Below are 24,860 nucleotides of genomic sequence, written 5' to 3'. Positions count from 1 at the left end.
TAAACAAAGTGTTTAGTTTTTTTTCTTGCTTTAAATTGTTTCTCTCTTTCTTACTGGAAAGATTTTTTTATGGGCCACCACACAATCAGGCTAATCCAGCTCCTAAGAGTTATGTTTTCTCATAACAGTGAAAATATTTGGAGAAACATCTACCATAAATGAAACCACAGCAATCTGAAAAGCAAACTCGCAATCCAATTTTTCTTTTGGTTTGAAACTCACTGTCAGTGTTTCGTGGGTGAGTGGGTGTGGGTGTGTGTGGAACGTGCACATGGATGCACACATGTGGATCTAGGTCTCTGTACTTCAAGTAACTCAAACCAGAACTTAAGAAAAACAGCTTTATATTTTTTAAAAGACCTAATACAAGCTAGGAAGGTCAGAAGAGAACCAAAATTATAAATGTTGATAAATTGTTATGATAGGTATTTAGCAACATACCTGCACAACAGTTTCAAAAATTTCTTTATTATAGAGATGTACTATAGATATATCTATCTATATACAGACAGAATATTTTGACTGGAAAGAGAATGGAATGCCTGTATTAATGAACTGCTTTGTGCATAGGCGACTGGTAGGGAGGGCCCAGGGCGGCATGTGCCCCCCTGACAGGGCCATCCCCAACGCTGGCGGCTTCTGCGGGTGCTTGCTGGCCTCATCCCTGCCGCTGAGGCTGCCGGCGGCTTCTGTGGGAGCTCGCCAGCCCCATCCCTGCCGCTGCCGCTGCCAGCGGCTTCTGTGGGTGCTCGCCAGCCCCATCCCCACTGCCAGAGGCAACGCCGGCTTCTGCAGGTGCCCCCCCAGACTCAAGAGGCACCAGTTGCCTATGGCTTTGTGCAACATATATTTATTTATTTGCTGTTTTTCAGGCTACTCCCGAAAAGCAAGATAATGTTTATTTTGATAGTACATTTTCATATTTAATGCACCTTATGAATTTTACCTATTTCATGCCCAAAAATGCCTCTGTGCAGGGGTGGTACGGTATGAACCCATATTCAGATAGATTAGGGGAGAGAGAGAAATTCAATGCTATGCCCAAGACCATCAAGAGAGAGTCAGCACTGTAACATGGTACAGTAGAACCTGGATCACTTGTATCCGAGTGGTTTGGAACCTGCTTAATTTGCAGGAGATTGTTGAATTAAGGACAAACAGTTCCTTTGAAATAAAAGCCACAGCGAATAGCTGGAGCACCTCAGCACTTCCATGCAACTGTTTGCTGAGGCTCTGTTTACCCTGAGTATTTCACAAACCCTCGCATTTGTAGGAGTGTAAAGAGCTGAGCCTTGTTTAAAATTCAGGATTTTCTGGCTCCCATGTCAGGCTCACACTGCTATTATTCTCTTTCAGAAGGTTTTGTCTGGTGAGAAAATCTTAAAAATAAAACAACGAAACAACCCCCCCACCCCAGCTCACTCCCCTTATGTCCTTTAAAAGGATACAATATTGAATATTTCCAATTCAACTAATGTCTAAGCTCATTACCACTGGAATCTCTTTCTCTCTCTATTTTACCGTTTAGCTTTATGCTACACACTTTCCCATACTTCTTTTCACTAATAAGCACATGACCCTTTTTTTCTATATTATACTGCTTAACCGCATTGTACGATCTCTTTTCTAATACTGGCAAAGATACTGATGTGGATCAATGGCACACAAGATTTAAAAAATCTGATTGGAAATCTAGTAGCATAAATTCTATTTCCTTCCAAAGAACCTGCAAACATGTCTTTTTCACTTAGATCAGGGCTGTCCAACTGGTAGCCCGTGAGGGGGTGACACGCAGCCGGGGCTGTCCCAGGGGAGGCGGGGGGCGTGGTGCAATTGGAGTGACTGCCCCAGGCCCCACGCTTCAAGGGGCCCTGCAGAGTCGGGCACAGTGGCCGTGGCTACTCTGCGCCATTGCCGGCTTCGTGTCTGGCTGCTCGCTACCCCGCCGCTGTCACTGCCTATGGCTTCTTCACATCCAGGGCGTGCGGGATTGGGGTGGGGGCGGGGCTCCACGAGCTGATTTGCCCCGGGCCCTGCCCCCTCCATAGTCAGCTTTGCATGCAGCCCACAGGATCCTGCCCAGTCACTGCTCCCCTCATTTTGCTTTTGACGTAGTGGTGGCTTGGGGATTCAAATTCCCCCTTCTGCATCAACTTCCACTTCCTGCCCCGACTCCTAGACAGGAAGTGGCACAGTGGGAAGGGGCTGGACTACTCAATCTACATGCGTGATGGGACAGGGGCTTAAGCTATGCTGCACGTGTGGTGCAAGGAAGGGATGGCGATGTCCTTTTTGTGGTGACCCCACCCCTTCCCGGTGATTGGCCAAGGGGCCCAGTGGCCCCATCCCTCACCAAGGGGATGGCCTATATTCTGGGGATGCATCAGTGGTCATCCTAGATAAGTCTGGCCAGGAATGGGGTGAGGCCAGAAGCGGGAGGAAACTGCACGTGGGGTAGGGTAAGCCAAGCTGTGTGTGTGCAAGAGAGGTGGAGGCCACTAGTACTGCAAGTGACCCAAGCAGCTGCATCCCCTCACCTAGTATGCAGCCATCACATAGCCCCTGACCACCAGGAAGTTGGACAGCCCTAACTTACATGACGTGTGTAAACTACTGCATCCTTTCTCATGCAATTCCCAAATTCTGAACAAGGACGAAGACCAATTGATTACACAGTTAGAGATCACACATACTGTAGCAAAAGAAACTGTTAGATAGGAATGCTGACTAAAGGATACATTAAAATTGCACGAGTGAGAAAGAATTTACAACCAGCGCACCTACCTTGTTAATGTGCAGTTGCTGTTGCTGGAACTGCTGTTTGTGTTTCTCCAGAAACTGCTGATGCTGCTGCTGGATCACTAACTGCTGGAGGGCTTGGGCGTTCTGGGGCAGGGGAGCAGACTGCGTGCGCCCCAGTGGGCGGTGCTGCCGGAGCTTGTGAATTGAGGGGGAGACCCGATCTCCACTGACCACTGCATGGAGGGGCAGTGCCCCCAGTCCTGAAAGATACCAGTCTGAAGATAATATGAAGGAAAAAACAGCAGAGAAGAAAAAAGAAAGAAGAAAGGAAGGGAGAAAATGGCTGTTAAGTAATTTTATGGTGAGAACAATATAGGTATTGTTAAAACCAGTCACCTTGTCATTTGTAGCTGAAGTACAAGCCCTTAAAAAAAAAAAACAAAAAAAAAACCCAAAAGTAATCAATTAACATTAGACAAAAGAACATTTTCAATAATCCATTGATACATGTTTTTAAAGCTTCCAGGGAGGTTAACAGTGCTGGAGATTAGTAATGAGATGCAGAGCCTTTCATTCCTTGATCACTGGTACTAATTAAAATCAAGTTGGCAAATAGGCATAAAGAGTTTACTTACACAACATAAAAGCATCTCAATCTCTTCCTAGCAAGCAAGTGTAATCACAACCTGTATCCATCGTCATGCTTTCTGGCAGCCTCAGTAGAAATATAAGCAATGGAAGGGTCAGAGGGGTGCCTTCTCGCACCAGGTTAGCCACTGGAGGCATTGGGGAAGTCTGGCTTTCTACTGCCCTACCTATTGCGTAAAATAACATGACAACTTCAAGTGTAATAACCCACTACTATCTATTAAGACATTTTCCCATGATAAATAAATAAAAAAAGTTATATCAGTATTCCCTACACTTGGAATACTGAATACCGAGAATACTGAGGCAATGTTTTATAACCAAGGCAACTGGCAAGTTTAGGTTGCCTGCCGTTTAATATGTTTACTGGATTTCTTTGCTTGGACTATTATTGGGTGCTAAGAGTGCTGATAAAATTAAAGAACATTTAACAGGAAATACCATCCTTAAGACTATATACACTTTAGATAAAGGAAGGAATTCAACCTCCACGCCATTCTTTCTACAGGTTTTTGTTGTATTATTGTTATTCCATTTATCTCCAAAGTGAATGGCATCTTTTGGCTATCCCCAGATACTCCATTAACTAAAAACGTGGTTGTGGGATATGGGTCAATTTTAACTATATGCCCTTCCTAACAATTTCTACAACCCATGTGTCCAAGTTTGTAAGGGACTACTTTGGAATAATGTGATAGTTCACATCCTTGATAAATTCTCGAGTGACTGACTAGCACTGAAAGTGTTTTGTACCTGACTCCTCTCTACTGTCTATCCACTGAAAAAGGTATAATTTCTCAGCCCTCTGTAAAACTTACTCTCACAGGACCCATTTATTTTTATAGTAAGCTCTGTATTCTTTTTAAGGTTGCTCAACTGAAGTTTGGTTAAGTCTGATGTCCAAAAAGTTTTAAGAGGATCACAGTAACGAGCTCATGGGTAGACTTCCATCATTCACACCAGTATAAGTCTTTATGCCATGAAATTCCTTGCTTTAGGCCTTGCAGAAAATCACTGGGCAGCTACAGAAGCATTGTCTCAGAGTAACACTTCACAGACAGAAGTACTCACACTACTTATTTGATTTTCTACCTAGGAAACTTAGAAACATAATACCCATTCAGTTCTGACAGAAAAAAAAATGTGGCATCTGAGGTGCTCAAGGGAAACCAGGTCTGTTAAACCTTTCTAATGAAAGTCACTTTTGGTGAGAATAATTGTGTCTTGAATGTGAATAAGGCTGCATACACTTCAAGCAAAGACATGTTCTCTGTTCGTTTTTTGTGGAGTGAAAAAAGGTAAGAGACTGCTCTTTTGGGCTTTGCAGGGTATTCCCATTCAGTTGTAAGTAGTCAGCAACCAGACAGACAGAGTTAGATGATCTGTTTTGGAATCAAATAGGTAGTTTCTGTATCTTTTAGCTGTACTCTTCCCTGCAGCACCTCTGCCACAACACCAAGCAGAACTGGTTGGTGAAGGTCATCTCAGTATCATCTGGAACAGTAGCTGTAAACCATGCCATCCCAAGCTGAGACAGCCAGCTGTACCCAGACAACATTATGGTGGACAATAAAAAAAAAAAAAAACCCAACTCCATTATCAGTTAAACAATTCCCTTCAAGAACTGGTGGTAGCCACAGATTGAAGCCTGGGAGCAAAAGCTGTTCAAGTACAGACCACTGGGCAATGTCCTAAGGGAGATGGATTACCATTTGATGATGCAGATGCTGATCATTTAGGCACTCAGAGCATGGAACCCAAGTAATGAGAGTGTCCTGAGAGCCTGCAGGATACCCTGGTACTAATCAAAGCTGATGAGATGCTACACGACCTGGACCAACACCATCAGACGGTCAAGGGACATTGATGTTGAATATATTACTTGCCAAATCTGGAGAACTGAGACTCCCTGTCAGATGTAAGAGTGGGGAGATGGACTGAACTGTCCCCACTCCATACCACAGACTTGCCAACACTACTAAAATTGTTTGAGGATTTTCCTGTACAGAAAATCCTCAAACAACTGCAACCCATACTAGAAAGAGACTCTATTCTTAAAGAGATCTTCCCAGAGCCACACATCCTAGCCTTCAAACAAGCACCGAATCCTACTAACCTCATCACCAGAAGCAAAACTTCCTCAGGCCCAGAACACACCAAATGAATCCAGACCATGCCATGACAAGAAATGCAAAACCTGCCAACACATCTCCACCACCCCAACAACTACTACACCTCACAACAGAGCCATCAGCATTCCCGGATCTTACAACTGCACCTCCAGAAATGTAATACATCTCATCCAGTGCACCAAATGCCCTGGTGGAAAATAGATAGGAGAGACCAAACAGCAATTGCACACCAGAATGAATGCACACCGAAAATCTGTCAAAGACAGGAATACCCAATAACCTGTGGGGGCACATTCCTCACAAGAAAACCACTCTCTCTCCAATCTCTGTCATGAACCTCAAAGGAAACTTACAAAATGCTTCCCAAAGACGAACCTACGAACTCCACTTCATCAACCTCCTGGATACTAAAAATCATGGACTAAATATAGACATCGGATTTATGACACATTATAACCTGCCTGACATTTGACTCCCTAGGTACTTCTCCACTATTCATCCCCCTTCTCCATTCCATCCAGGAAGAGCATACACCAACTGCTGAAACTTCCTTAGCTTGACGAACGGTTTTTAAACCCAAAAGGTTGCTTAAAAATTGTTTTCCAACCATTTAAGTTGGTCTAATAAAAGATATCAGATTCACCCAAAGAACCTTGTCTGCCAACACTACTAATGCTTTTGAATATTCCTCACCCCCCTGCTGAATCAAGAATTCTTTACAATCTAAGAACTGTGTAAAACTCTTTACAATCTTACAACTCTGTAATAATGCAGTTACATGCATGCAGTTCTGTCTCTTTTTACCATAGCGTTGTAGTAAAATATCCTAATCACTTGCTCTGGGTTAATGTAGGCTGCATGACTAAACCCACGTCTTAGCGTGCATTAATATAAAATAACTATGCAGGGCCAGATCCAAAAAAGTGTGGTGATGCAGTCACACCACAATTTGTCGCTGTTGTCCCCAGCTGATGTGTGTGCAAAGGAAGCCCCAGAGCAGCTCCTGCCCTGTTCCAGCTGCAGGCTGTGGCTCTACAGGGTATCCTCAGCAGAGGATAATGGCATGCAGGTTCCTCCTTCCAATGCCTGCTCCCTTCCCAGCCCTTACCTGCAGATCTGTCCCACTGGCCACAAGCAGGTGCTGATGCAGGCATAGGGGGAGAACCAGAGTTCCTCCTGTTCTGCACTGCAGGGAGTGACAGTGTGGGAAGCAGGGCTTAGCTGGGGACAGTAGCAATGTGCAGGTCCCTCCTTCCACTGCCTGCTCCCAACCAGTTGGTAACCTGGGGTGGTGGTGGGGGAAAGAGGGTATGTAGGGGCTGGAAGGAAGAAATTACTTGCTGCATCTATTGTTCCTGGCTGAGTCCAGCACCCCACACAGCTGCACAGTAGGAGTGACTGGGCCCTGATTCCAGGTCAACTGGGGACAGTAGTAGCAGTGTGAGCAGGGAGCAGGTCACCCCCCACCCCGACACACACACCTCATGCACCTGATCCATGCCTGGTTAACCAGTGTTCCTTGCCAACCCAGCAGCTCCAGCTATGTCTTGCCTCCCCACCTGCCATGTGTCACATCCCCACTTTAGGAAATCCTAAATCTATCCATGCAATAGTGAACTTACGTAGCTACCACATATAGGGTCCTATATTGTCTTCCAATTCTACCAAACTAGGTAAAAAATACAATTCTAACATTTTCTCAATAAAGCTTTTAAATCTGAAGGAAAGACTACAGAAAGTATTGGACAGTCAAACAAATATACAGAAAACATTTGAAGAGTTTAAGATCTCTTCTTATGGGAAGCTTAATCATGTTGTCCTTGCCCACTGCAAGGGAAGGATAAAACTCTCACTTATTTTTTGTATTTTTAGTTTCAGGGTTATGCAAACTTCCCATATTCCATTTCTTTGAGGGCAGCACCTTTAACAACGGCCTAACTGGACAGCAGGAGATGAGATAATTTGTGTATGGATACATGAAGCTCCTAGAAGAGCACTTTCCACATAGTGGAAGCTTCTTAGTCATCCTCTTATGAGGCTTTCAGGGAGGTACATATATACTAGGGAGCCTCATACAGAAAAGCAAAGGAAACTTCCCTGATTAACTTGTGGGAAGAAGGATGACTGATGGCAACTGAGGCTAAGAAAGCCCCCTTTAAGGAAGTATAACAACATATGTATGTTTAGATTTAAGTATCTTACAGGCACACAGAACAACGTCAGTCATTTATTCTAGGCACCTTGGCAGGATTTTCATTGCAATCGAACTACCAGAAAAACCCAGCAGCTGAGTCCCAACCCAAAGAAGAGAGCTTTCTTTAGCTGAGACGCCCCACTCCCCAGAAATCCAATCCATATTTATTCCAGCATTGCACCCATAATGCCAACAAGTCTGGACTATTCTGCACCAGTGATGGGACCTAACTTAAAACCAAAGCCCACAGGGAGAATATTTCACTGCTAACCTCCTTTTCTTTTAAATTCAGGGGAATCACTGCAGAGTGATGAAGCGACTCTTTCTTTATATAATCCTACATGGCAAAAAGCAAAACCATAAATGGCTTTCAGACACCAGCACAACCAAGGAGATTCCAAAACGCTGGAGTCCTGCAGTGTAAATGACCAATACCAAGTAGGTACTGCCTGCCTGTGGCACCAGCTGTGTCCCCTTAATGACTCAGAGAAGTTCTGCTGCGAAAAGAGTACCGGAACCTGACTGGTATACTCAGTCAGCAACATATAAGAATGACGCAAGTCATGCAGATAATCTAATACAGGACCAAAGCCCCATTTGGCTTGTTGCGTCTTGTAGCACAGCTTGTAAGCAACAAGAGAGAAGGAATGCCACCCCTTTTGACTTTGGTGACCTTTTTATTATCCTGGATAAATAAGCATATCAGAGAGAACTAGTAAACTTTTAGGTGACTACCCTGACTTTCACGTTAAAGGGTTCCTTTTATTAATATTGTTTTTTCCGATGCTGTGGCAGACCAGGAGGACAAGTGTTTCTTATCCTTGGCCTCCTGGCTGAGAGGATTTATCATTTGGGAATGGAAACCTACCAAGGCACCAAGGAAGAGCCATATTATATATCTCACAAAACCAGACAGCTTTGGAGCCAAACTGAAAAATCCCTTGAGGAACTGAATTTGCTCAACCAAAGTAAGTATACCACCTAACGCACAATTCTGAGAACAGAAAACACTGAATGGCTGGCCAGAGGGAAGGTTCAGCCTGCATCCACAAGATCAAGTCAGACTGGAGACCCCCTGATGCATGCTATACACTTGCCCAAGGGAAAAAAAGAAGGCTTTGGTGACCAGCACCCCTCAGGATTTCACTCTACAGTGCAAATTATTATCAGAGGTATAAAAGCCACACTCTGTCTATAGATTAAGTCCCAGAAGACAGGGTGGGGTACACTGATATATGGTCTATAGATTCAGTTAATCTACAACACTGGGGGCCAAGTTTTTTGGCAGGCATGCCATAAGTTAAGTCCTGCACACATATTGCGTGCCACTCTGACACTCTGCCCCTGTCTGACCTGCTGCTCTGCTTACTGCTTCCCTCTCCTCACCCCTATCTGCTGCTTGCTATGCAGAGGCTGTTGTGCCATGTGCAGCATTGCGGGTCATAGGTTGGCCACCTCTGGTCTACAAGGTGCACCTCTGCCCCAATGTTAGACTAACAGAATTAAGTAGCTCTCTCTTTGCCTACAGTTTAAGCCTTAGAGAATGCCCTTGCCTGTCACCTAAGCTATGTCTTGGGAAACAAAACCTAAACACCGCCCAGAAGAGAATATTATCCTAAAAATGTATCCTTTTTAGAACAGATATGCCTGTCCAGTCAAACACCCACAACTGGACAATTTTGAAAATACAATACAGGGTTCATAGTCAAAGGGGTTAATGTAGTGATTTAAATCCTAATAATGAATGCCACAAGTTTATTATCTTTTGAAATTTAACAGTTCTAAGTTATAGTCAAAACATTTACTGTAATTATAAAAAAGCCAGAGCTTTTACTATTGAATTTTATTATGAAAACATATGTTTCATTGTAAAAAAAGATTAACAGTCACTCAGTAATTATCACTAAGAACTAATTAGGTGAAAAATAGAGATGTCATTCACTGAAATCTAAGATAAAATCTTCTCACTGTCCCATTGCTCCAAATGGCTAGGATTCTATTATTAAAATAATGAATGTGTTAACATTTACATTTAAAATGTTATTTATAAACTAGTTGACCTTAATTATGCTAAAATAAGTAATGTTACCTCATTCCACTTCTTCAAGGCACATAATTTAGTCAATCTCAGACCTTTTCCAGTGTTGTATATGCTTACTGCATCAGTGAAAAAATGCTACAAAGTCACATGCTGAAATGGTCAAGATCTGACAGATAAATGGTGCTTCCTTATTATTTTTAATCAAACAGGATTTGCTCCCCCTCCCCCCCCTTTATGAGCTGAATATCTTAAAGTGTTTGCACATCAGCTTTGGTGTGCTCACCTGTGACTAAGGGCGTTTGTGCAGTTGGTTGTTCCAGTAAGACCATGTGTTGCAGGAGAGGGTTGTGTGCAGTTCCCCCATCCCTTTCCAACGTTGTAGTGCTCAAATAAGGAGTAAGGTGGGTGCCAGGAAATAAAGAGATCCTCTGTTGTAAGGTTGGAATAGCAAGTCTCTCAGCATCCTGCTGTCCTGATCCCCCCTGGAAATGTACAATTGGCAATACATATATAGCTTCTGAATGAGTCCATATAACCACAAAGCAAAAAGCTACAGTAAACATCACTTACGCTGGAAGGGCCAGTTGCAGGCAGTCCTAATGTTATGTTGGGCAAGGAAGGAGATGTGTAGAGAGGAAGCTGTGTTACTGAACCTTCACGATTCACTAGTCTGTGAGCCAAGCTGGTCTGGAAATACAATCAAGAACACTGTCACAACAGGAGAGTGTACAGAGATTATACTGAAGCCATATTTCTGTTCTGCCTCATTCACAAACTGCTGAGTACAAGCCACATTAGGAAAGGAAATGAGACAGAAATAAGAAAAAGCAAGAATTTCACTTCAGATACCAAAAGATGTAGAACTTAAGGGCTAAGTCGTATCTGCGGTCTACCCCAAGTAATAGGGATGGGCACAAAAATTCACATGTGTAATCCTTCCTGAAGGCAACAAAGTTGTTTTGAAAGGTCTAATCCAATGGTATGGCTAGAACAACCTCTGACCTAGTCACAGTCCCCCACAGGAATGGAGGACAGAAGAATCCATGAAGTGATGATGCTTTCCTCCTGTAACTAGTGATAAATCCCACTTGCATCAAAATGTTCTGCAGTTTCCCTTTAGAGCTAAATTCAGTCCAACACAGCAAGCAGGAGCTGCATGCAATTGTCCCCAGAATCCTCTCCTTCCCCGCAACTTTTCATGCAGGAAAAACTTCAGTTCCTTTGTTAAAAGATGCTCCAAGCTTTACTTGCCCCTTAAGCTAAGTACAGACCGTTAAAAAGCCCTAGGCTGAAACAACTGAATCTTCGCAGGTTTCTCTAAACTACATGGATTGAACCAATAAGTAAGTGAACTCACACTCACTTTTGAAAACAGAAAGGCAGCTAGACCCCTGCAGTGGCCCATACCAGTAGCCATGGGGAAGGGGCAATAAGGCACGCCTCCCAGCCTACTGATCACTGCCAAAGCCTGTAGTGGGGGCTTTACTCCCCCATGCCTGCCCAGAGCTAGGCACAATTCCCCCAGTCATGCCCCCTCCTTCAGCCTCTAGGCCAGCTGAAGACGGAGTGGGGGGAAAACCCATCCCCCTGGCCTAGCACCAGATCCCACCCCCTCCTCAGTCGGCCAGAGGAGTGATAGTGCTCCAGCTAGGGAACAGAGGGGTGGGTCAGACCCTGCTCTGCTGGAGCAGACAGCACAGTACAGGGCTACAAAGCATCCTGGGATACTTGGGGACTGTGAATTAGCTTGAACCTGGCAGGGATCAAGCCATAAACTAGTTTGACCTAAATCAGTTAAGTCTGATGCTACATCCAGCTAGGTTTATCTTCAATCAATTTTGGCCATTTTGAAAGCAGTTTAAGTGCACTGAACTTCTGCTCTGTTACAGGTCTAAACTAGTTTCTGATCACTTCTGTCCCTAGCCTTACACAGCAATGCGAAAAAATATATATAACACACTAGATCGACGCTCTCTTCAGCTGACCATAGACAATTATGAATATATTACTCCCTACTGGGCAGTAGGATCATAGGAAAGTTGGGCTAGAAGTGACCTCACAAGGTCATCTAGTTCAGCCTCCCTGCATTAGGCAGGATCCGCCCCAACTGACACAGCCCAGCCATGCATCTGTCTACTTTGCTAGTGAACATTTTCAGGAATGGAGATTCCTTGGCTTCTCTCAGTAGCCTATTCAATGCTTGACCCTTTTCGTAGTCATAAAGTTCTTCCTAATCTTTACCTGCATTTCCTCTATTGCAGCTTGAGGCCATTGTTCCTAGTCCTGTCCCCTACGGCAGGTAGTTTAGAGATGCTGTAGTTCCAATTATGTAGCTTTGATTTGATTTTCAGGGACAGAATGTGAAATTAACTGGGTCGATTACATTATGTGTAATGTAGAACTACTTTAAGAAGTATTTTTTTTAATTTCATAGAAACTACTGTTTATAAATACTAAAGGTTTTATTGCAAAAATTGGATTACTAGTAATTGTTAGATGGGCATAGTTGCCAAACTGTTAAAGTGTTTTGTTACCACTCCAAAGACATGAATTCAATCCTGGCTCCAGACTCATGAGAAATATTGCTTCCAGTCACTCTAGCTGTAAATGGACACTTGCTTATCTGGGTAGGAATCAAAAGTGGCAAATGTAATGCTAGCTATACCACTCCTGTGCATGCTGTTGGCTAAAGAAACTAGTTTGCCTTGACCACACTAGCCTGGTGGGCTGTTCAGCTCCAAAGAAACTTAGATTGACTTTTTTTTAATTTCCTGAGGTCCTGGTGAGAAAATAATTGTTTTGATCCCATTGAATTATTCAATAGAGAGTTTTCTAACTTATGAGTCTACGGTTAAAAAAAAGGGTTTTGGAAACATTTCTCATTCAGCTTTATCTTTAAATACTAAAGAGAATGCATTTATGAAGGTGTTCAATAGTATTTTATTATTTCATAGATCTACTTTAGCGTGGCTGTGAAAGGACTTTAAACTATGAAGTTGAGATATTTTTATCCAAAGTACTGAGGTCAATGGAAATTTGCAATCAACTTCCATGAATGCAGAATCAGGCCTGTTTGCAACGATGAAAAGGAAAATAATTATCTTTTATTTCTCTTTAAAACCACACTAAACTGCAAAATAAAGCAAGACTTTTGCAAACCATAAACAAAACAGGATATACCTGAGACTTATTACTGAAAATTGGAATTACTGAATACAGAATCAGAAAGGCCACTCTTCTGTAAGACTAATGCTAATGATGAAGAAAGGGTAAGGGGAACACAGATAAGTAGCATGGAAAACTCTGCTGGGAAAGATGGCAAATATAATTATTACAAATGTATTATAGAATAGGTCTCACGTTTCTTTACAGGAAGAAACATTTTATTAAATAAGTTTTCATCAAGGCAAAATAGGAGAGCAATATGTTCTGATACTAAGTAGCATGTGTGTGCATGTGTATGTATTTTGACATGTACATAAACATATGTATAGCATGTATGCATGTATTCACTTATTTGCCAAGGTAATATTGAACATTTCCTGGCAATTTTTCTTTAAAGTGTTTTCAAAATTTTAGTGTAATACACACTGAAAATAAGATAGGTACTGTAAGTACTGAAATCTTTAACTGATCTTGTAAAAGAAACACAATAACATCTATTTACTCTTTAAACAATCAATGCCCATTTAGATGTGCCTCATTCTCAGGAGGATTTGTTTTAAACAAAACTGAGTAAAAAAGGCAACAGTTTGAAACCAACTCTGAACACATATTTAAATTCCATTATTATCATCTTAAACATACAGGATCCATGTGTGAATTGTACATAAATGCCTGCAGAATTACAAAGCAATGCAGAATTCTAACACCTACAATTTATCTGTAATCAGCCACCTTTTCTGTAGTCTTATATCAAACAAAATATCAACGAATGCCAAATACGTTTGCAAGATGGAAAAACACTGGTAAGTCTTAAATGTATGTACCTACTGTAAATTCTTTGCACAATTGAGGCAAGTATTTTAAATCGTGTAAACTAGAATAAATATTGCCCTCAGTATGGGTGATGAGATGAACATCTAATCAAGTGACACAAAAAAAATTGATACATTTCTCATTTAAAACCATTGAGGAAAATGGGGGCAACTGGTTCAGCTAGTAACATGAGCTTACACATCGGGAAGCAGGGCATGATCACTATTCAGAAGAAGCAAGTGTTGAATGTAGGGAAGACTTACTTATACTTGTATTTAAATCATTACGGCAACGTCATTTATTAACTATATTTTTGCTTTCATCCATAACTTGATAAAACAGGTGAGAAAATTTGGGATGCAAATTCTAGACAAAAAAACAAAACAAAACCAGAACATAATTTTTACTTTTCACATAGACATGCCTCACTCAAACTTTAGGCAGACAAGGTTCTTTGGGTAAGTGTCATCTTTTACTAGACCAACTAAATAGTTGAAAAAAGTGTTCTTTGCAAGTTTTTGGGCACAAACAAAAAGCCTTGCCATTTTAAAATAATTCACAGGTAACTATGCATGTTTTCTTACCTCTACCAAGGCTATAGTGAATCAGAAATTATAATAAAACTAAGAAAGAGGTAAGGGAAATGGCAGGTCATCTTTTACACATGTTGTGATCTTGTCCAGAAAATAATTTTGGTAATAGACTGGCTATCTTAATTATTCAACTTTGCTGCTTTACAAGAGGCAAAAAATGGACATCACACATACTGCTGCAGTCTCACTGAAGAAAGTCGCTGGTGACAAAACGGACATTTGGAGATTATGGAACCTTAACTAAAGCCCCATTAACTTGGATATTTTAATTACACTCCAACACATCTCGAGTCCTGTTAAACAAGGGAAATCAAACTGCTCCTCCTTCAATAAAGACTAAACTCTGTTAGACTAGCTGTGGTTTACTGTGTCAAGTGAAGTGACCCACACTGTACTGCATGACTGATTTAGTGTTACAAAGATTTCTATGATATCTTTTGTTGATTGAGGGCTTTTCTTCCCCTTAACTATGTGTTAAATCTTATTAGAAATACAAATAGAGACAAAACTGTACTAACCTAGAAAACTGAAACAGCCTAGATATATGCCTCAAAGTGAATCTTCCATTGTCCAGAATCACAAGTCAGAGAGAAACACTGGGTACATAAACAAACTTTGTAATTAAATAAACTATTTTCTTCAGAAGAGTTTATGATTATGATTGCAAGAATAATAGTCGTGACATGAAGTTTAGAAATGAGAAATGCATCAACAAGGTCTGGATAATTATATAAGACCTCTCAAAAAATGAAGATGACGTGATCCATCTAGTCCAATATTTTGCTTTCAGCAGCACCACATGCTTCAGAAGTAAAGTATAAAATTGCTGCATGTTATGGAATTATTTATTAAAAGTTTATTATTAATACATCATTTATGGAAAGTTAGCATCAAACGGGGCTTACGTGAAGCCAGGATTTAAACTGTATGAAGCTGTGAGGATGTTAAGATTTGGCATAAAACATCAAGGTACTTAAGAAAGCCGTCCAATATACTTTCTTGCTCTCACACTTGTAATCTAACAGTGTTTATAGTAATCCATTTCATGGGAGTGAAATGATCCTACATAATAAAACAAAAATAAATTCCCATGATTTAAAAATATCTACATTTTGAACTGTCTGAAGTTCTCTCCCAACATCTCTCCTTCTTTTATCTATCAGTTCATACTATGACTACGGCAAATTACAGTAAGCACCTATATGAACAGGCTCAGACTAAGCACTTTATCTATATAAAACATGTTTAAATCTTCACTGGTTCTGAAAGTAGTCGTCCCAAGGTCTGTTCCAAATCAAGGTCTAAGGCTTCCTGTATGACTGACACTGGTCCTGATAAACTATGAGCATGTAAAATCTTGAACATATTCAATGTAAGCATGACTGTTAAAACCAAGGTAAAGAACAGTGCTATACCTCTGCCTGAATACTCGTGACTGATCCTGTAATTCCATTCTCAGCACTTATGTTATTGGAGCTGTTGTTTGGAGAACTGGGACCAGATCCAGGAGCACTGTTGCATGCAGAGTCTAAAACATATCCAAAAACAACTATTAGAAAACACCACAAAGTCTCCCTGCAAGGAAATGTAGAAAGACAACAGAATCCCTTCAGTTCCATGTTGGAAAAAAGGAAAACCCCATAAACTCCAACAGGAAATTTACAATTCTGAGAATATAGCAACAATAAGAATTTTTAAGCACTCCATCTAAATACTTACTTTACTTATATTTTTTCCTCCCAAGTAGTAGTAGTTTTTCTGGGTGGTTTTTTTTACAGTTTGTCAGTAACATTAAATATGATTAAAAACACAAGACCTAGAAAGCATGATTAAGCCAAATTGGAATATGTCAAACTCTTTGGCTACATTTTTATGAAGTGCCTCCTCCAATCCACTTTAGCCTTTAATCTTAATCATGCCTAACCTTAATCATAACTCCTACTGTATGAGACTTTACACTTGAGCAATTAAAAAACTTTCTTGGGTTTGACATTTTCCCATGTACTCTTCTGATGTATCTGGATTTATTCATATTTTAAATGGAAACATGCTTTCATTACTGAATGCCACAGCTGACATCTAAATTTTATAACAGTGTCACAGGCTTTTCTAATGAACTTCACTGGTCACACCCTTTGGGGATGTTATTTGTTAAGTACTAACAGTGTGTGTATATATGTGTACACTGAGAAGCCCTCAAACCACACAAGTGAACTGAAATAATTTATACGACCTAAAGTCTTTGTTTTTATTACACACACTGTGGTAAACAGCGATTTCACAGCTACCAAAAAACTTTACTGTCCTCAACCACACTGGACACAACTGCCTATAGCTGGTAAGTCTGTTGTGGTGGACAGAGGAGAGATGGAAGGGGGGGCAGGGGGCAGATCAACACCCCCACAGCGAGGGAGGGATTGGGGCTGGGAGAAGTTGCCCAGCCGGGGCAGGGGGGGTGCAGGACTCGGGGTGGGGGGCTCCTAACCACTGCATGCTGCTGCTGGTCTGGGAGCTGCTCTTCTGGTGGGTCCTCCGGCAGCTCTTGATGCTGGTCTGGGACAGCATGGGAGCAGATATGTGCCCCCGGATCTGTGCAGAACAGCTAGGCCAGGCTGCACTCCAGAGAAGTGGTGGAAAACACTGAGGGCTATGCCCTCCCAATGCTTGCACAGCTGGGACAGGGAGGCACAGGACAATGCCGCTGAGCTGTCTTGGACAAGTGGCACACAGTGGCAGAAGCCGCTGCAGCCTCCCCATGCCTCCCAGACAAGCCACAGCTTTACCACGGTTGGGTGAGCAGCGGCAGGGCATGGGGGCTGGTGTGTGCACCTGGACCAGGGTGGGCCGGTGGCAAGGGCTATGGGGAATTTTAAGGTGGCTGCAGCCCATCCCATGGCCCCTGCTCCACTGTGCTCTGTGGGGCAGGTGGAGCCAGTGCTGGGGCTAGCTGCCTGGAGTACAGCCCTGGATCCACCCATCCTGCAGAGTGCAGCTCAGCAGTGGGGGCTTGCCACCTGGAGCACAGCCCTGGCACCATCCACCCCATGGAATACAGCCTGGTGGTGGGAGGCTGGAACTAGCCTGCTGGAGTGCAGCCCAGCTCAGCCTGCCCCGCACAGATCTGCGGGCACACGCCCACTCCCATGCCCTCCCAGACTGGTGGTGAGAGCCACTAGAGGAGCCACCAGAACAGCAGCTCCAAGACTGGTGCCGCATAGTGGTGAGAGCCCCCCTCCCCAAGCCCCATGCCCCCCTGCGTGGGCTGGGCAGCTTGTCCCAGCCCCAGCCCCAGCTCCAGCCTCAATCCTTCCCTCCCTCCCTGTGGGACATTGATATGTGCCCCCCCCCGCCCACCACAACAGACTTACCACCTGGAGAAAGCCGTGTCCAGCATGGTCAAGGACTGCTGCCTGTTTAGTCTATGGCTAAATTTCTGAATCAGTGCTGAATCTATCCGAATTGATTCAGAGGCTTCCAAATCAATTTGGACTTTTTAATGGGTCTCCCAATTTGATTCAGAGATTCGGCCACTAAATCAGCAGCCATGATCTGTAAAGAGTATATTGGACAGCTTTCAGTGTTTCCATTTTGATTATTTTACAAGGTCAAAATTACTGTAAAATGTCCAAATACAGGAAAAGTCGATTGGATTAACCTCAGAAGAATCTTCTGGTAGCTGAAATGCAACAGTTGGAAGAAATCGGCAGCCCTGTACTGGGAAGTTTCAGTAGAAATGGAACCAACTGTTATGACTCTTGGAACTGAAAACAGCTTTTAATTGTTTTGTTGCTAAGCCCCCTTAAAGTGGTTAGTGGGATAATTCAGCACATACTGTTATAAGAGAAGGGTAAATAGATTTACTCTCCTCTGTAATCAAGAGAAATTTAAAGATTAAGTAGCAATTTAAAACATTGTGGAAAGTAGTTGCAACTAGTAGTGATTTAGATGTTCCAAGGTTTCCTTTCTATAAATCTGTTGCCATTCTGATCATTATTAGCCTCATGCCTTTTATCTATATGGCTATGCAAGCTCCAGCAAACACCCAAGGAAACTAAACGGGCTAATCTAGATATGGGTCCCTGGCATTATGGAACTGTCTCTGAAGTTCAGCAGCCATCCTCTTCACAACTCCCACCGAATCCTCTGAATTCTCAAGTCATGCCTTCCCACTTAACTTGTACAGAACAAAATGCCGAGAAGACATCATGGAGCCTGTACAGCTACAGGTATAAACATGGTATGTTGTGCTGAACAAAATGGAAGAACCGATTTCCTTATACAAATACTTTTTCCTGACATTGTAAGAGATGATTTCTATCCATGATTGCTCTTTATTATATCAAATTATCCATACAAGGACTGGGAGATTCTCTTTATCTGTGGACTTGCCTAATCTTCAGAAGCAATGTATGTTCTCTTTGGCCGTAAAGATATGAGAACAATGTTACCAAATTCATAGTAAAGTAGGGCTGGAAAGAGTCTCATGAAGTCATCTAGTCCAGTTCCTGCTCAAGGCAGGATTATCCCTGACTAAACCAGCCCAGCCAGATGGCTGTCCAACCTGCTCTTGAAAATTTCCAGGGATGGAGATTCCACAATTTATCTAGATAGCCTGTTCCAATGCTTGACTACCCTTACAGTAGGAAAGCCCAACCTAATCTCCATTCTGAATTTCTTCTGCTGCAACATGAGGCTATTGCTCCTAGTCCTGTCCTCTCTGGCCACAGAGAACAGTCAGTCCCCATCTGCTCTATATCTGCCCTTCAGGCTGTTGAAGGATGTTATCAAATTCCCTCCCACACTTTTCCTCTCCAAACTAAACTCTAGCTCTTTCAATCATTCCTTATAAATGATGCTTCCCAGGCTTCTATTTTTATTGTGCTGTGCTGAATTATTTCCAATCTGTCCATATCCTTCTTGAAGAGTGGTGCCCAAAACTAGACACAGTGTTCACCGATGCTGAATAGGAAGGAATAATAACTCCCTTTGATTTGTATATCAACACCTGTTAATACAACCCAGTATGGTCTTGGCTGCTTTTTTTTTTTTTTTTTTTTTTTGCACAACAGAAGCATATATGGTTGGCTTATCTTCAGCAATGGTTGGTCTACTGTAATATACATGTCCTTCTCTGCAGTACCACAGCCTAGCCCAGGGGTGGGCAAAATGGTGAATGTGGCCGGTGGCTGGGCTCCATTTCCCAACAGCCCCTGTCCGCATCACTGCGACAGGTTTCCATGGACACCCCAGCAGCAGCAGGGCCCTGACAGCACAGGGCCAGGGTTTCCATGGAGACCAAGCCCAGCAGTACACAGTCGGGTGGGAAGGGGCTCTGCAGCCAGGGCTGGGATCTTGTAGTGGTGGCAGCATGGTCCAGAGCTGGGGCAGAGCCATGATCCCCTGCCTGCACGCCTTTGCCTGGGGTATATGGGCAGCGGATCGCAGCTCTGCCCCAGTTCTGGACCATGCTGTCACTGCTGCAAGATCCCAGTCCCAGAACAGCTCCCCATCCTTTTGCGTGCCCTGCCAGTGCTGCTGGGGTGGTCTCCATGGAAACCCTGGCCCTGCACTGTCATGGCCCTGCTGTTGCCGGGGTCTCCATGGAAACCAGCTGCAATATGGGCAAGGGCTGCCCACCCCTGGCCTAGTCAGTAATACCTCGGTCTATATTTTTGCATGCAATTATACTTGTACTTGTTTAATTTCAGCTAACTGATTGTGGAGCATTTCTCCAGCCTATCTAGGTCATTATAGATCATAGCCCTTACCTCAAGTGTGTCTGCAACTACACCTAACTTGCTATCATCCTCAGACTTGCTTGGCATACACTCAAATCCCACTGTGCAAATCATTAATGAAGATGTTAAACAGTATCAGACCCAGGACAGACCCCTGAGGAACCCCACTTGATACCTCCTCCCAACTAGATATTGAGCCACTGAGGACTACTTGTTGAGTACGGTGATCCACCTAGTTTTGGATGCACCTTATATTTTCCTCTTGTCTGTATTTTTCTTTTTAACTTAATAATGACAACGTTGGAGGAGATGGAATCAAAAGCTTTGCTCAGGTTTAGATAAATCACATCTGCTGCTCTCTCCCTATCCACAGAGTCTGTCACCTTATCATAGAAAGCAATCAGGTTGGGCAGGCATGACTTGCTCTTGGTGAATCCATGCTGACTGCTCCTGATCAACTTGTTCTCCCCTCAAGGTGTTTTCACAATAGATTCCTTAAGGACCTGCTCCATGATTTTTCCGGATATTGACCATAATTCCCCATATCTACCTTTTCCCCTTTTTTAAAAATGGGCACTATATTTGATCTTTTCCAGCCATCCAGGATCTCACCTGACCTCCACAAGTTTTCAAAGATGATAGCCAACGGCTCTGAAATGATCTCAAATTCCTTCAGTTTTCTAGGGTGTATCCCATTCAGCCTTGTTGACTTGAAAACATCTAACTTCTCTAAATAATCCCTAACTTGTTCCTCCTCTAGGCTGTTTGTCAGCTTCCCTATCTTTCCTGCCAAATGCCTTTGTTATCTAGTAGCTGTCCCTATTTGTGGAGACTGAAGTCATAAAGCATTAAATACTTCAGCCTTGTCTACATCATTCAAAGGCATTAAATGCTTCAGTCTTTTGCATTCTGTAACTGACCTATGGTTTCTTTGGTCTTCTTACTTTCAACATATACTTACTGAGTCTCCAGTGATGCTGGAAGTAGGGAAAAACTCTTGCCAAGTGTTTACAGAAGAAGAAATAACCAAAGGTATTTTTAAATGCTGGTTGGAGATGTGGCTCTAATTTAGTTCTATATGTCATCATCACCCCCTATAGGTAGAAGAACTGACCCTCCAAAAATCATGATACTGAAGCAGAAAGCACTGTCTGCTACATCACCTTGCACATTCCAAGTACAATTGCATTCCAAGGTTGAAAACCTGGTTATACCCCATGTGATGAATATATAAAATCAGGCAGAACACCTGCAGCACACAATTTTAGAAATGAGAGGCAATTGTGTTTCAAAAAAAAGAAAAAGCCTCATTACTCTCTTATGTCTTGCCTCCTGCTGTTGGGGTGGTATTTCTTGCTCCAATTAAGTGAGCACTTAGCAGTAGCATTTCGAGTAAAAAGAACCTAATTAACTTGAAATCTCACTATCTAGCTTTCACTACAGCCCATCAAAAATCTAGACATTTTAGTACAAGCATTTTGGTTGGACAGAGAACATATGTACCTCTGCACATTAGGCATCATGAAGTATGATTTATTATGGTTCATACATATTTCCTAAAAATAATAAAAGCGTGTGGCATTCAACTTTTGTGATATATTCAAGTTCCAATTCCATTTAAGGATACTCTTTATGGATTAACGGTGCAGTTGCTCCTAAAAAGTGATGGCAAAATAGCTTTTTTGACATAACAAACCTCTTTCTACATGTACCTAGAGTCGAGCCTTATGACCATAATCACAAAATAAAATATCACAGCTTTTCATTCCTACCAGTGTGATAACGTGTCACACTGTATGCGAGCAGGCTTCTGATGCTTCTCATACACCATCAACATTATTAACCAAGTTCCAGTCAGCTACCCATACCTGCATACACCTACTGAAGATTAGAGGTACAGACAGAAGTCATGGAAGGCACTGTTTGAAAACAGTGAGGTGACACAGGTTTTATTAAAACCTAATTTTTCCCACAAACATAATTACAGGTAGCAATGGATAAAAAGGAAAGGAACAGGCTTGACTTCCAGTTGCTGTGAAATTTACAGGGCTGTCAGGAAAAGATACCTATTTACTTGAAGGATGAGAGTGCTTGATAAAGAGATCCTGCACAGATACTTACGGATCCATATGAAACCATTAGGGCAGAATCATTTTTCAAAGCAGAACTGTGCTTTAAAGATGCCTGAATTATGAAGCTGTGCTTTACAGTGTCAGGAAGAGCCATGAAAAGCATAAATGAATTGTCACCTAGGTGTCCTTACAAACAGCCATCTCTAGATGGTGCTAAATATTAAACTTTACGGTAATCTAGAGCTTTACTTCAAGGTGCAGTTTCTACAGAAAAGACACTTAAAAAAAAAAGCTATATAAATGTAATTTGAATACACACCATCTGCTGTAAAGCAATGCTTACATTAAGGTGTAATCATATAATGAGCAATAGAGGACTCAAGGTTAATATTAAATGGTTTTGTTTTAAAGCTCATACAGGTATGAATGTTGTCTTACCAACTGGCTCCATGGACATTAACAGAGATGCCTCTTAAAAACTTTTATGCTTTGTTTTCCAACAAGTATTTTAAGGTATTTCTACCATCTTAAAACACTATGCTAGCTCCAGCGGTACAAGAAACAGGTCTGAAACTTCACGTTATAAAACATAATCTAATGACTCAGAAAAACTGACTTCACTGATCAAATATCAAATATTTTTGACTCATACCTATGACGAGTATTAAACATGACTAACAGAGCTTCAAATATTTAGGCATTTTGAGCAGGGTTTATTTATATTAAGTACTCCAAAAGGTGTAGAAAGACCTGAACTAAAGAGTTAATTAGATGTATATACGGTTTTTAAAGAGACACCTTGCACAGAATGAGGAAGGTGACAACTTTCATCTGCTTACCAGACATACCTGTGACATCCAATGGACGCTTCTTAAGAGCAGTAACCACTGGGCCATCTTTTCTCCGTAACAATGGGCTGCTCCGTCTTTCAGCAACTTTTTGCTTTAGCCTGGATCGTAACTTCAGATTGGGTTCAGAAGCTGAGTAAAAAAGGAAAAAATATCACTGAAAACAGAGCTCCAGTCCATATAATCTTATTCGTTATTTCCCACTAAGTACATTGGCTAAATGAAATGAAATGTACAGAATAAGTACCAACAGATGTCTTCTGTACTAGTACAGCTGATAATGGTTAATGTTATTCCAAAAACAATGCTACTTTTATTGCTGAACAGTACTTTGCAGTACAACTTACTAAAAAGTTAATAATAGCTAGGATGATGCAAGATACTTATCTGCAGTGTGTTTATGACCACAGTACAGCTGAACCCCAAATTGTGATAAAGGGAAAGCCTAGTAATAGATACTCTGTACATTAACAAAAGGAGTCAATTTGTCTGTGTAGGAAAAAAAAACCCAACAAGGAACAAGGGGCTGGATTCCCTACACCTAGCTCAGCTTGTTGTATGACTGAATGTCAAGTATTTTGAAAAAAATTATCTTTAACACATTAAGATACTTTAAAGCCATCAGGGCTGCCAAAGGCAAGTCTGTGGAATCAGGCAATTTATAAAACCCAAACCCTATTACATCATTCAGGATACATTTTTCATGTACTCTTAACTAGAGCTTCAAACAGGAAAATGTTCCAAGATGTCTTAAATTTAAATTGAAAAAGCCAGATGTTAACACAGCTTTCATATCTGCCTTAGTGGTAGCTGGGAACAGTGACCTGTTGGCATTACATGCTTGACAGGCAGTGTTTTGAACTGATAAAGAAATGTGGAAAAAGCAATAAAGGTTCCTACAAAAAGATGATTTACTTTAATATATCTGAAATATTTGCTTTAGTGTTTTAAAATTCCTGGCAGTTATGGGATTTGTGAACTGAAACTAAATTTTCTCTTCCTCCCCTCTAAACAATCCTGCTATATAATCCTATGCAAATCTTGTGTTCTCATCACTGAATACTGATACATTTGTGCTCAAGGGTCAATAATGTACAGCTTCTGCAGCAGACTTAAAGTGGGGTTTGCAAACTGATTTGAATTAACAAAGTCTGGCTACCGATGTATACCCCTACGGTTGTCTTTGACCGCTAGATTGCACAGAAGGCCAAACAGGCTTTCTTAATTGCAGGGATGATAAATTTGTGATCAAATGTTTAAAGTTAAGCCATCAAAACTGTTCTTTGATGAAACTTCAGAAAAGGAGCTTTTCATGAATAAGCCATGCATGGACAGAAGAAAAAATGTCTACCTTAATTTAGTTTTTAAAGAAGATAAAGGAATTACTTAAAACCAGGTGTCAGACTGATCAAGATGATGTTTAAAATGTACTCTGGAATGCATTAGTGAAAAAGCAAATCATGTTATACAGGATTTACATATAAAATGCAAGAAGAATGAATGCAAATCTGTTGTTTACTAGAATCAATAAAATTAGAGGGGGCTTTTCAAGTTAGAAATGCACAGGCTGCACTAGTCAGTAGCTTTTGTTTTAGAGAAGCACTTCAAGTTAGTGTAAAACTAGTTTTAAAGAAAAACATGGCCTATTAGACATGAGGACACTCAAAGCCTCATGACATGCTCTTTATTTTTAAGGCCATCTTTAAAATGTTCAGTAATACATGCTCTAAACAAATATTAACAACTAACTAGATGCTTGGGTCCATATTTTAAAGTGGATGTGGCTAGCCTGAAACATAGGTGCCACAAGTGGTACAGACAGCCTCTATGTGTAGCATGGCAGATCAGGGAGTGAGCAGGACGCAATGGCTGAC

At 41.7% G+C, this 24,860-nt stretch overlaps 1 protein-coding gene across 7 annotated transcripts in view; it reads right to left on the bottom strand.

Moving 5' to 3' along the window:
• HDAC4 (histone deacetylase 4) overlaps positions 1-24,860 on the bottom strand; it is a 407,925-nt gene that overhangs the window by 111,940 nt on the left and 271,125 nt on the right. For 3 of the 7 annotated variants that reach the window (XM_019553979.1, XM_019553980.1, XM_019553985.1), the window contains 5 exons: positions 22,978-23,118; positions 15,744-15,856; positions 10,328-10,444; positions 10,041-10,239; positions 2,785-3,017 (listed from right to left, as the gene is read on the bottom strand). In XM_019553979.1, the coding sequence (XP_019409524.1) occupies positions 2,785-3,017; positions 10,041-10,239; positions 10,328-10,444; positions 15,744-15,856; positions 22,978-23,118 (803 nt within the window). The remainder of the gene's footprint in view (positions 1-2,784; positions 3,018-10,040; positions 10,240-10,327; positions 10,445-15,743; positions 15,857-22,977; positions 23,119-24,860) is intronic. The other 4 variants (XM_019553981.1, XM_019553982.1, XM_019553983.1 and 1 more) reach the window with 3 other exon arrangements.

Source organism: Crocodylus porosus, unplaced genomic scaffold (genome assembly GCF_001723895.1).
Source record: "Crocodylus porosus isolate Cpor-Errol unplaced genomic scaffold, CroPor_comp1, whole genome shotgun sequence".
NCBI lineage: Eukaryota > Metazoa > Chordata > Crocodylia > Crocodylidae > Crocodylus > Crocodylus porosus.
The sequence above is the reverse complement of the archived record's forward strand: the minus strand, read 5'-3'. Positions and strand labels throughout refer to the sequence as shown.